The sequence below is a fragment of the Cetorhinus maximus genome, chromosome 2 (genome assembly GCF_964194155.1).
Source record: "Cetorhinus maximus chromosome 2, sCetMax3.hap1.1, whole genome shotgun sequence".
Lineage (NCBI taxonomy): Eukaryota > Metazoa > Chordata > Chondrichthyes > Lamniformes > Cetorhinidae > Cetorhinus > Cetorhinus maximus.
The window spans coordinates 83,871,771-83,884,650 of NC_135880.1; the positions used below are offsets into that span (position 1 = coordinate 83,871,771).

At 43.0% G+C, this 12,880-nt stretch overlaps 1 protein-coding gene across 1 annotated transcript in view; it reads left to right on the forward strand.

Annotated features, from left to right (window-relative positions):
- Positions 1 to 12,880, forward strand: part of hsd17b4 (hydroxysteroid (17-beta) dehydrogenase 4) — a 155,188-nt gene that overhangs the window by 133,261 nt on the left and 9,047 nt on the right. Inside the window, exon 22 of the mRNA XM_078566668.1 lies at positions 4,886 to 5,024. Within this exon, the coding sequence (XP_078422794.1) occupies positions 4,886 to 5,024 (139 nt within the window). The remainder of the gene's footprint in view (positions 1 to 4,885; positions 5,025 to 12,880) is intronic.

Genomic DNA, 12,880 nt, shown 5'->3' on the forward strand with positions numbered 1-12,880 from the left:
TTTAGCATGCAGGTAGTTCCGTATAGTAACTTCATGTGATCAGTACCTTGTTCTAAAACATGTCTGATGCTGCTGCTTGTGCGCCTTTCTACATTTCGCATTGAACTAGAGCTGATCCCCCAGTTTGATGATAATGGAGGATTGAGGGATGTGCTGGATCATAAGATTACAGACTATGGTGGCATACAATTCTGCCTATGCTAATTTCCCTAGTGCCTTATTTTGGGATTCTAGGTCTCTTTAGTCTGCCCAGTTAGCAAGATGGTAGTACTGTCGTGGATGTGTTGCTGTGAAGACAAAATTTTGTCTTCACAAGGACTGCTACCATCGCTCTCGTGGACGAAAATGTGTGTGATAGATAGCTTGACCAGGTTGAGTTGGTTACCCTACCAACTTGGCTTTACCATCTGATGGAGACCAGTTTGGCAGCTGTATCCAAAATTATTGGACATAGAAGTTCCTCCCACCCAAAATACACTTGTTGCTTTGTTTTTCTCAGTGCTCCCTCCAAATGAAGTTCAATAGAGTGGATTACTGACTTTTCAGTTGATGGCAAGGTTGGAGGGTGTAGCAGGTGGTGATCTGCACAAGACTTCCATGACTTTGTTTTACCTGAGGCCAAATTAATACCAGTAACTGGAGAAAAGTTGTGTAGCAATTTGTGGCAATAAATAATTCCCAGGATCTCACTTCCCTGTCACAAGTTACTGGCCAATTTGTAAATTAATTAAAGCATGTGCCGTTCACATGCCATGGTTTTTCCATCAAGTTTTAAGCCATTGTTTGATGGAATACAGATGATTAAATTTGGGGATGGGGAATAAATCAGCGCATATAATTGGAGAGAAGTGTGAAACTATTCAACCACCAAATATATTTTGCGCTTTTGCATAAAAAAGCATTTGAAATCCACATGAGGTGCTGATCTGGTACTGTAAAACAACAAGACTGCTTTTATTTCTTGGTTTGAATTTTACGTTCCAAGGTCGGTGTGCGCCCAACCCGAACGCACACGAAATTGCACAAGATGACATTGGGCGTGCGCTCCAGCGTCACTGCGCACACAAGCAATATTGAGGTTGGCGGGTGCACGTGGGAGCCAGAGCCCTGCCCACCGACAATTAAAGGGCCAATTGTACTCAATTTTATGCTGCTCGTGTGATTTCGCTCTCATCGCGTGGGAAGGCTGGCAGCCCGTTTTTAACGAATGGGCATCCAAGGATGGGATAAAAAGGACCTGGAGCATTGTCATTGTGATTAGTGAGGAGTTTAGGAGATAGTTTGCTGCTGGTTGCTTAGTAAAACTTGACAGCTTCAGTCTTTGCGTTGCTAGCCATCATTTCAGGACTCATTGATGTCTCCAAGGCCCTTGAAGGATTTATACTGTGTGGACCCTTCCAGTTGCCAGGCAGCTTTCTGTTTCTCTGGTAATGGGGATTGATTACTCCACTGGTGGCACCTCCTCTGAGGAGGAAGAGATGGGCAGAAGGGAGAGGAGGCCAGGTGTCTGTAGGCAGCGTCCAAGGGATTGACCTGCAGGAGGAGTGGCACAGGGCCAGCACGGAGTCCAAGGCGGAAGAGGCCACAGAAGATGCCCACTATCCTGCTCCCAGAGTGTACAGGCAGCGATGCAGCTACCTCAACATGTCAGAGGTGCAGTGCCGAAGGAAACTCCGCCTCTCCAGGGAGACTGTGACCTCCATATGTCAAAAGATTGGGCCGGAGATCACGACCAACTGTATGGGCGGCCACCCCATGTCAGTGGCTCTGAAGGTCACAGTGGCCCTCAACTTCTATGCCTCTGGCTTTTTCCAGGGGTCAGTGAGGGATCTTTGTCGAGTGACCCAATCAGCTGTCCACAGTTGCGTGAAGCTGGTGACTGATGCTCTGTTCAGGTGGGCCATGACATTTATTCATTTCTGGATGGACGAGGTCAGCTAGGTTGAGCGAGCCAGAGGGTTTGCAGCGATTGCTGGTTTCCACCCCCTCATCCAGGATGCCATCGACTGCACATGTGGCCATTAAGGTGCCAGTGGATGAGCCGGATGCCTTCGTGAACAGGAAGGGCTTCCACTCCAGATAGTTTGTGACCACAACACGCAGACTCTGCAAGTCTGTGCAAGGTACTCCGGCAGCTCCCATGATGCTTACATCCTCCGATGCTCACAGGTGCCAAGGCTGTTCATGGCTCCAGCTCAACTGGGTGGATGGCTGCTGGGTGACGAGGGCTATCCATTGAAAAGGTGGCTTATGACGCCTCTCTGGCACCCAAGAACCAGAGCAGAGGTATAATAGGAGTCATGCCTCCACAAGGGTGGTGATTGAGAGGAACATAAGTCTGCTGAAGATGAGATTCAGATGCCTGGACTATTCAGGGGGAGCACTACAATACCCTCCAGAGCATGTCTCTCTGATAGTCATTGCATGCTGCACTTTTCACAGTCTGGCTCTGGCAAAAGGGAACCCACTGGAGGAAGAGGATCTTGAGGCACCTCCACAGGCCACAGATGATAACTCAGAAGAGGAGCCTGGTGAAGCACACAGGACGTGGAGGCAGACCTTTTGAGGTCAGTGCCTGTGTGAGAGTTTGCAGCTGCGAACGCAACCCCAGGAACCTCTAATTCTGTTCCTGGAGCTGCCTCTCCATAAGAGTCACCACTGTCTCATTGGAGGAGGCAGTGCGCTCAGTGCTGAGGGTCAATGCAGTACTCATGCTTCGCATCGACTCCTCCATGGCATAGACCATGGCATGCAAACGCTTAGGAATCTCTGCCAGATTCTCTTACAAATCCCGCTGGACAACCATCATCTGCCACCTAATGGACGACTCCGGAGGCTCGTTACCTGCTCCTGGGCTCCAGCAGTCCTCCAACTGCCGGAGCCCTGGGCACTCTCTGCCTTCGCCTGCTCCTCATACGAGTGTGCCGTGCCCTCACCACAGTGCATCGACATTGTAGACGATGATCTAATGCCTACCAAAGTGCTGGTATCTGCGCTGGTGCCTGGTGCAGAGAAAGGATATGATGCAGGTGCATCTGATCGCCATTGGTTCTCCAGTGTCAAGGATGGCTCATTGGCGTCCTGCACTCTTTGGCTGGATGGAGGTTCTAGGGGAGGAAAACAGAATGTCATTAGTATTAGTCATCACACTGTCACTGTATATGCTAGGCAGGCTGGTCAGACAATGGAAATCTGCATCATGGTGCCATCGTCTTTCAATGAATAATGGGGACTCCAGGTTTGAGGTTTCCGTTACAAATGAGACAACACAACAACATTTACACACTCCGACACACTAGCATCTGTGCACTGCACTCTTACCTTTGTCAAAGGTCCCTGCCTCTCCACGACCGGTGGACCGAGCTGGGTGCCAGCACTCCATCTCTAAGGTACCATCTTGTACTTCGTCAACATGAGCAGGTTTGCGGGGGCCCCAGCCCGTCCTTGACATCTCGACGTTGTTATGGCCTCTCCTCCTGAAAGGACAGAGGATAATTGATTAGTCCACTCTCTACCTGCAGTGTCAGTGCAACCTGGCCAACTCCACCTGAGGAGCACCTTGCAGGGCACATCCGAGTCACGGCCCTCAACCCACAAAGCAATCAGCCAGAGCTCACAGCCTTGGCTGGCGCTGCTACCATTGTCATTTGGCACTCAGACTCTTAACACTCCTGAGCACCATGGGGCAATGGCTAGCTGTTAACACTTTCCCACACAGATTCATGCCAACTCTGCACTCTCCCTTGTTCAGTGCAGCAGATCGTTGCGGCACTGCATCTATGTGCGACGCACAACATCATGGCTGCTGACCTGGGCTGCCGCCTCTGCCCATGCTTTCTTGGTCAGGTGCGGTGGCCTCCTCTTGCCATTCCTGCGGATGAGGATATCTTACCTGGCACTGACCTCCTCCATGAGGATTCCCAGCCACTCACTTGAGAACCAGGGAGTCGAGTACCCACAGGACTTGCCCTCCAGCCTGGCATGCCTAGCAGGTGCAGATGCCATTGCAGCTCAAAAAATGGCTTTGTCAAACAGCTCCAAATCTATAAAGTGTCTCCTGGCAGCCTGCGGGGAGCTGCGTCTGCTGCTTTCAAATCCCCCAGCCGGTCGCCATTGGACCTGGTGCCCAACAGGCTTCCGTGGCATCCCCCTCCTGCCAGCCTTCCCATCATTGAGCAGAAGTGTTTCATGCTCTTAATTGGCCATCCAGCATGATATTGCGTTGGAAATGCTATCTCACCCAGGAGTGTATTATATGTCCGCTTCCGGGCCCGCCCACTTGGCACACGTGCCAGCGTGACATTCAGGTCCTTGTTTCAGCTATTACTTATACTTTGTGAAAAGATGTAACACAGAAATCTTCTCTGAATGCAAGAATGTCAGTTGAATAATCATTAAAGCTCTGCTGCCAAGCCTGAGACTGGTAGTTCTGGCAACACTATTAGAAGGGAAACGTTAGCCATTTTCATGCTGAATTAACCTGGAAAATAAGCTTAAAATAATTTGTGGTTATTTTTTCTCATTAAATAAATTTGAAACAAGACTGTTCTGCACTTTTATTAGTTCACTATTGCTAATAGTATAGCATTTTTAATTCAAGGTTGAACAGCCTTTGTCTGTCTGCAGACTGTGACTGTATTTCCCTGTTCCCTAAATTCACAATATTCAGCATTAGGTAAAAGTTTTTGTTTTGCAAATGGCGTATGATGGAATGTTTGAAAATTGTGAAATGTGAATAATAGCATTGCACAGTACATTAAAAAATTCCTTTACAGATGCCTTTTCTTGGTCGATTTAGTGAAATAGTACTTACAGTAATAAGTTATTTTTGTGACATCACCAATCTTGAATGTAGAATTATTGTAATTAATGTTGTTTTCTTCAGAGAGAAGAGCTCCAAAGTGACCTTGTGTTTGCAGAAATCAGTCGCCGCATTAAAAATGTTGGCAAGGAGCTGGTGAAAAAGGTGAATGCAATCTTCCAGTGGGATATCACTAAAGATGGGAACACTGCTGCACAGTGGAGTAAGTTGTTTTGCAAAATGATTTGTATTTTTCTTGTGACAGAAGTCTCCCAATCCGACATTCCTTGCTATGGGGATTGCATGTGAAATAACTAAGAATCTAACAGAATGTGTCGACAAAGATAAGGTAGTAGATGTACTACAACCTGGATTTCTAAAAGGCCGTCAATATGGTACCATATAGTAGACCTTGTGGAGTCAGGGGACAAAGAATAGCTAGCTTGCTGGCTGCAAGAGAGAAAACACAAAGTAGGGGTAAAAGGTAGTTTTCAGAGTGGCAGAGGTGGGAAGTGGTGTCCAACCAAGGATCAGTGAGACAGTTACATATGACTTGGAAAATAAGAATCTAGAGTAGAGAATCTAAAGTTGTGGCAGTACAAATACACAAATCACTAAGAATTAATGACACAGGTTAATAAGGCCATTAAAAAAAACAAAGCAAGTACTATGGTTTCTGGAGGAATAGAATTGAATGGTTGAGAAGTTTTGCTAAACTTCTGTTGAACCTTGATTTGACCACACTTATAGTACTGTGTGCAGTTCCGGCTGCCATATTATACAAAGGATATAGAAACACTGGAAAGGGTGCAAAAAAGATTTACAGGAATGATAGAAGAACTGTGAGATTATACCAATCTGGGAAGGATGTACAGGCTGGGCCTCCCCCCCACCCCCTGAAAAGACTAGGCTGAGGATGTCTTAAAATTTTGAAAGGTTTTGATAAAGAAGGAAAAGTGTGTTTCCACTTGTAGGGAAGAGAAAAACGAGAGACCATCAATATAAGTTGGTCACCCAAGAATTAAATAGGAAATTCAGAAGAAACTGCTTCACCCATAGAGTGGTGAAAATGTGGAGCTAGGGACCAGCTAGGTGAATAGTATAGATGTATTTAGGGGAGGCTAGATAAGCATTGGTGGGAGAAGGGAATAGTGGGTTACGCTGTTGATTAGATGAAGAAGGATGGGAGAAATCTCAACTGAAGCATTAATGCCAATACAGATGGCCAGAATAGCCTGTGCTGTGTGTTCTACTTAATTCTCTGCTGTACCATGGAGTTAAATCATGACTTAGAAACTAGAGTATGAGCAACAAACAACAAGTAATCCCTTTGTCAGAATATTTTTTAATACAGGAACTTTAAAGTTCTTAATTTGCAGAAGCCTCATTATTTTAGTGGTCTCCCCCAGTACAATAACATAACAGCATTCACAGCGCTTGAAATCTGACTGTAGATTCGGTTTAAAATGGCTGTATAATCCCAAACTAGATGATGCCTGAAGAGCTTTTTCTGATTTCAGGTGTCCAACTAAAGGCATTAATTCTCATTTACTATTTTAGATAAATCAATGTTTAAGGATGCAAGTTGTTGTGAATCAGCTTAGGGGTGAAATTCTACTTCAGTGTGGTTGCAAAACGAAAGTTAACAAATTGGCTGCCCCTTGTACAACCTGAACAATTTTCCTTTCCATTGACTGGAATGAGTGAGTTTCTAAATTACAGCAGCTCATTCAGCACCCCGCCAAAGTTGAATTTCACCCACTATAACTCAGGAGGTATGCTGATAGCCAGTGGTATAAAATGCCTGTTTATTGAAATTAATAAGAATATGTGCTTTGATTAAAAGCAGTGAATGAGAATTGGTGCCTTTTTTTAATGGTTGCTTCTGTTTTCCCCATCTATGTAAACAGCCTGACCTATACTGATAATCCAACATTAACATTTGACATATAAATATTTGTGAATAGATTGATACTACACCTGATTTCTTAACCAAAGATTTGTGGAAAAGTTGGTGCCAGGCGAGACCTCCAAGCAGCATCTTTTTTAAATGGCAGATCACAGAAGAATTGATCTGTGACAGACTAAGTAGGATTTATAAAGTATTATAGTGGGTTTTATTTTTGCTTGAAAAATGGAAGTAACTGAAACAAAGAATGGATTTCTAAATGTTTACCATAATGCTCAGTATGACAACACGAGTGTTTTTTTTGTGTTGGTGAGAGGGTTGCTATTTTATTCTGTAGAATGAAAGATGACAAAGTTGCTTTGAAAATGACCCTCAGCTATGTTGTAAAATTTCTAGTGTATATACTGTTGAGATCACTAATTTTATTGGATGTTTAAACCATAGAGGTAATGACTGGGATATTATTTTCCTAATTGAAGAATTCCCAACTTGTTGCTTATAACAGACTCATAACAATACCAAAGGTTTATTTAAACTTGGCAATGTTAAACTCCTTGAATATATCCATATTAAAGAAAAATCTCATGGATGGACTTGTAGCATGTGGAAAGCCAATTTAAGCCTTATCCCTTGACTCAGTAATCCACTTTTTTTTAATAGCTGCTTTATATATTATCATAATGCCACTATTTTATTAATTCCCAGGACTGGCAAAGTATTGCTTATTCTCTTCAACACAAAAACAGAATTACCTGGAAAAACTCAGCAGGTCTGGCAGCATCGGTGGAGAAGAAATCAGTTGACGTTTCGAGTCCTCATGACCCCGTGGCAGAACTGTCGAAGTTCTGCCGAAGGGTCATGAGGACTCGAAACGTCAACTGATTTCTTCTCCACCGATGCTGCCAGACCTGCTGAGTTTTTCCAGGTAATTCTGTTTTTGTTTTGGATTTCCAGCATCCGCAGTAGCTTTTAACTTTTTGTTTTTTGCTTATTCTCTTCATTACTTCCTGGCAGTGCTCTGTCTGATTCTAAATGTGCTGTTCAGCTGCAGTCATACTTATAATGCAAGATTTGTTGCCTTTCTCCTGCAATGTGGCACCAGTGAGCTGTAGAAATTGACAGCAATTGAGATAATTTGAGCCCTTTTAGCTTGTTACTGTCCTATATGACAAGTGTAGCCTAAGCATCTTCAGTTAATGTCCTTCAGCCTGGGGATAATGAAAATAGCAGGTTCAGGATTTTAAGTTTTCAATTCATCAGAGCAGAAAAAATGCATCATAAATTCAAGCTTATCTAATCTGCTTTGGTGTCTAGCCATGGTTCAAGAGTTTGGAACACTGAAATATCCTTTTAGGCTCAAAAATTGTGCCTTTTCATTTAGCAGATAAAATATTTTCTTCAAAGTTAAAAACTTTGACTAGTGTGGAATTTTCTGGAATTGTAGAATTTTTCTAAATGTAAGATTGTCTAAACCAAAAAGAAATTCTGATCAGATTCCCTTTCTTCTGCTCTGTATCATCTCCCCTCTCCCTGACCAACATATGTTTTAATCTTATATAGCTGATTCCATTAGGAATTCCTTAAAAAAAAACACTATTTTGCTGAAATTTTGGGCAACTTAATGAAGCAGAATGATAGAGGTCTATTGGCAGTGGTCACCAATGTGGTTTATGTTCTTATGGGTCCATCCAATGACTTCAATATCTATTCTTTTCTATATGAAAAGAAGTGATGGAGCATCTAGACACCAAAAATATATTAGAAAATATTCAGCATGGGTTCCAGAAAGCTAAGTCTTGCTTCACTAACTATAATAGAAGTCCTTGAAGAGGTAAAAAGAGTAGGCAAGAATCATGCAGTAGACGTCATATATATGGATTGTCAAAAGACTTTAGTAAGCCTACCATACAGTAAGCTCATGACAAAGGTTAAGGCATGTCTAGATAGGATAAATAGTTGAATGGATAACAAATTGTTTAAAAAGATGGCTAAGTGGAAGAGTAAATTGTAGTCACTCAGCTTGGAGGTAGATAGTAAGTAGTATTTTACAAGGATCAGTGCTGGGACAAGTTACTTATAAATTGCATTAATGATTTGGACTTAAGAGGAAGTAACTCAAAATCAACATTTGCAGGTGATACCAAACCATAACTAAAAATAAGGAAAAATTCAATGTAATATGAGAAGATATTAGAAAACTTTCAAATTGTGATAATAAGTGACAAATTAATTTTAACATAGATCAATGTAAGATGGTGCAGTTTGGTGGGAAAAATAGAAACATCATCTGCACCTTAGAAAACAAGAAACTGAATGGGTTAGAAGAGTAAAGGGATTGAAGAATACAGATGAACAAATCATTAAATGCAGCATTGTATGTCAGCAAAACAGTTAAAATATTAACAAAGCATTGGCATTTATTTTTTAAGGATATAGAATTCATAAGTAATGAAGTTATGTTAAACTTGAATAGGACCTTAGATTTTGCTTACTGGATTGTGCACAATTATGGCCTCCATGTTAAGGACATAGAAACTCGAGAGAACGTACAAAAAAAAATTATGAGGATGACGCCAGAACTGAGAGATTACAACTGTCTGAATAATTGAACAGGGTGAGGCTTTTTTCTTTAGAAAAGAGAAGACTTAGAGGTGACCTGATAGAGGTCTGTAAATTTTTGAACAGGTTTGACAGGGTAGATGTGGAAAGAATGTTTCCACTTGTAAGAATATAAAATTAGTCGCCATAAGGTCAAGATGCTTACTAATAAATCCGATAAGGAGAAATTTCTTTAGTATGTGGAACTTGCTACCGTTGGAAGTTGTTGAAAAAATAGCATGGATGGTTTCAAAATGAAACTTGAGTGGATGAGAGAAGAGATAATAGAAAGTTATGCTGAAAGGCTGAGATGAAGCAGATAAAATGGGAGGAGACTAGTGTAGAGTATAAATATCAGCATATACTAATTGGGTAGAAGCGCATGTTTCTATGCTGTAATTATATGCAATTGCATTTTCAATAAAATTCCATTTAAAAATGTTCAGTGGATGCTTTTCATCTTCACCAGCCAAAACAGGTGCCAACGTCAGCAGCACTCTGACAATGTAGTAGCACTGTGCAGTGTTCCTGGATCTTAAATCTTTGACTAAACCAGCATTGTTTATACCAATACCAGCAGTAAAAACAGAAAACACTAAATGTACAGTTGCTCAACCTGCATCTGAAAACAGAAAAGGTAGACTAATATTTTGGGTTAATGCACAAATCCATCAGTAGCATTTTGAATATAAAGGCAAAATACTGCGGATGCTGGAAATCTGAAACAAAAACAAAAAATGCTGGAAAAACTCAGCACGTCTGACGGCTTCTGTGGAGTTGACGTTTCGAGTCCGTATGACTATTCTTCAGAGCTAAAGGGAAGTAGAAATGTGGTGAAATATATACTGTTTGAGGGGGGTGGAACAGGTGAAGCTGGATAGAAGGCCAGTGATAAATGGAGGCAAAGGAGAGGTTGCAAAAGATGTCATAAATGAAAGGTCAAAGGGGTGTTGATGGTGGTGATACTGGCTAAAGGAGGTGCTAATGGTGACATTAAGAGTAGAAAGCAGAATGTGATCATGGCCAGACCAGGGTAAGCACTCTAGAAAGAACAACATGAGCAAGTGACAGATGGCCCTAGTGAGGGTGGGGTGGGGGGAGGGGGAGGGGGAGGGGACGGTGGTGGGAAAAAAGATCGAAAATAGGCTAAAACAATTAATAAAAATTGAAATGAATTTTAAAAATAAGTGGAAAAAAATTATAAATAAAAATTTTAAAATAAAAATGAATGTTGAAAAAAAGGGATCAAAAAGGGGTGAGGATGGAGGAGCGAGGTCATGGTCTGAAGTTGTTGACTCAATGTTAAGTCCGGAAGGCTGTAAAGTGCCTAATCAGAAGATGAGGTGCTGTTCCTCCAGTTTGTGTTGAGCTTCACTGGAACATTGCAGCAGGCCAAGGATGGACATATGGGCATGAGAGCAGGACGGTGTGTTGAAATGGCAAGCGACAGGAACGTCTGGGTCATGCTTGCGGAAAGACCGAAGGTGTTCCATAAAGCGTTCACCCAGTCTGCTTCACTTGAAAGGACTGTTTGGGCCCTTGGACAGTGAGGAGGAGGGAAGTAAAGGGGCAGGTGTTGCACCTTCTGCGATTGCATGGGAAGGTGCCGTGGGAGGGGGTTGAGGTGTTGAGGGTGGTGGAGGAATGGACCAGGTGTCCCAGAGGGAACAGTCCCTATGGAATGTCAACAGGGGGGATGAAGGGAAGATGTATTTGGTGGTGGCATCATGCTGGAGTTGGCGGAAATGGCGGAGGATGATCGTTTGAATGCGGAGGCTGGTGGGGTGAAGAGTGAGGACAAGGGAGACCCTATCATAGTTCTGGGAAGGAGACGAAGGTGTGAGGGCAGAGACACAGGAGATGGGTTAGACACGGTTGAGGGCCCTGTCAACCACCATGGGTGGGAAACCTCAGTTAAGGAAGAAGGAAGACATGTTAGAAGCACTGTTTTGGAAAGTTGCATCATCAGAACAGATGCAACCGAGGCAAAGGAACTGAGAGAATGGGATGGAGTCCTTACTGTTAAGCTTTTAGCCTATTTTCGATCTTTTTTCCCACCATCGTCCCCTCCCCCCACACCATCCCCACTCGGGCCATCTGTCACTTGCTCATGTGGTTCTTCCCAGAGTGCTTACCCTGGTCCAGCCATTATCACATTCTGCTTTCTACTCTTAATGTCACCATTAGCACCTCCTTTAGCCAGTACCACCACCATTAACACCACTTTGACCTTTTGTTTTTGACATCTTTTAAAATCTCTCCTTTGCCTCCACCTATCGCTGGCCTTCTATCCAGCTTCACCTGTTCCACCCCCTTCAAACAGTATATATTTCACCATATTTCTACTTCCCTTTAGCTCTGAAGAAGTCATACAGACTTGAAACGTTAACTCTGTCTTTCTCTCCACAGATGCTGTCAGACCTGCTGAGTTTCTCCAGCATTTTTTGTTTTTGTTTTGCATTTTGAATTTGTCGGGTATAACTTAACTGCCTCGTTCCCTCTGGTGAGGTTGACATTGCATTCCTAAGGGCTTTCTGCTGTGTGGCCAAAGCACTTGCCTGGGTAGGTGATAGGTCCTTTTAAAATGCAAATTGGGGCACACTAATGTACATAAAACCCCAATTGCTATTTTAATCCTCAACTGGCAGAGCAGGCACACAATTTCCTCGAAACAAGGCAAGAAGAGGACAGAGGAAGTTGAGTGGGCTGAACAAATGGCAATCGCCTGAAAGACCTCTCTAAAACCTTCACATCCTTCCTTAAGTGTGGTGCCCAGAATTGGATACAATTAAGGCCTCCAGTTGAGGCCGAACAATTGTTTTTGGTTCCCGCTCCAAACTCTAGCTGCTTTAACTGCTTTGTCAGGCTGCCCTACTACCTTCAATGATTTGTGTACACATACCTTCAGGTTGCTCTGAGCCTACACCCCCTTTCGAATTGCACTCTTTATTTTATGTTGTCTTTCCTCATTCTTGCTACCAAAATGTATCGCTTCACACTTCTCTGCATTAAATTTCATCTGCCACATGACTACCCATTCAACCTGCCTGTTTACGTATCATAGTATCTTTACAGTGCAGAAGGAGGCCATTCAGCTCATCGAGTCTGTACTGGCTCATTGAAAGAGCATTCCACTTAGTCCATCTCCCCTGCCTTATCCCCGTAACCTTGCACATTCTCTCTTTTCAGGTAGCAATCCAAATCCCTTTTGAATACCTCAATTGAACCTGCCACAGCCACCCTTTCAGGAAGTTTGTTCCAGACTCCAACTACCCTCTGAGTGAGAGAATTTTTTCTCAAGTCACATTTACTCCTTTTGCCAATTATTTTGAATCTGTGCCCTCGAGTTCTTGATGTTCTCTTGAGTGGCAACAGTTTTCACTATTTACCCAGTTCATACCCCTCAGAACCTTGAATACCTCTATCAAGTCTCCTCTCAGCTGTCCTCTTGAACTCTACCACTATGCTCCTCATGGTTCACAATACTTTCAAGTTTGGTGGCAACTCAGCAGGATACTGATAATTATCCACTGATAATTTCATGAAGGGCAAAATTCTTTTAAGACTTGCTG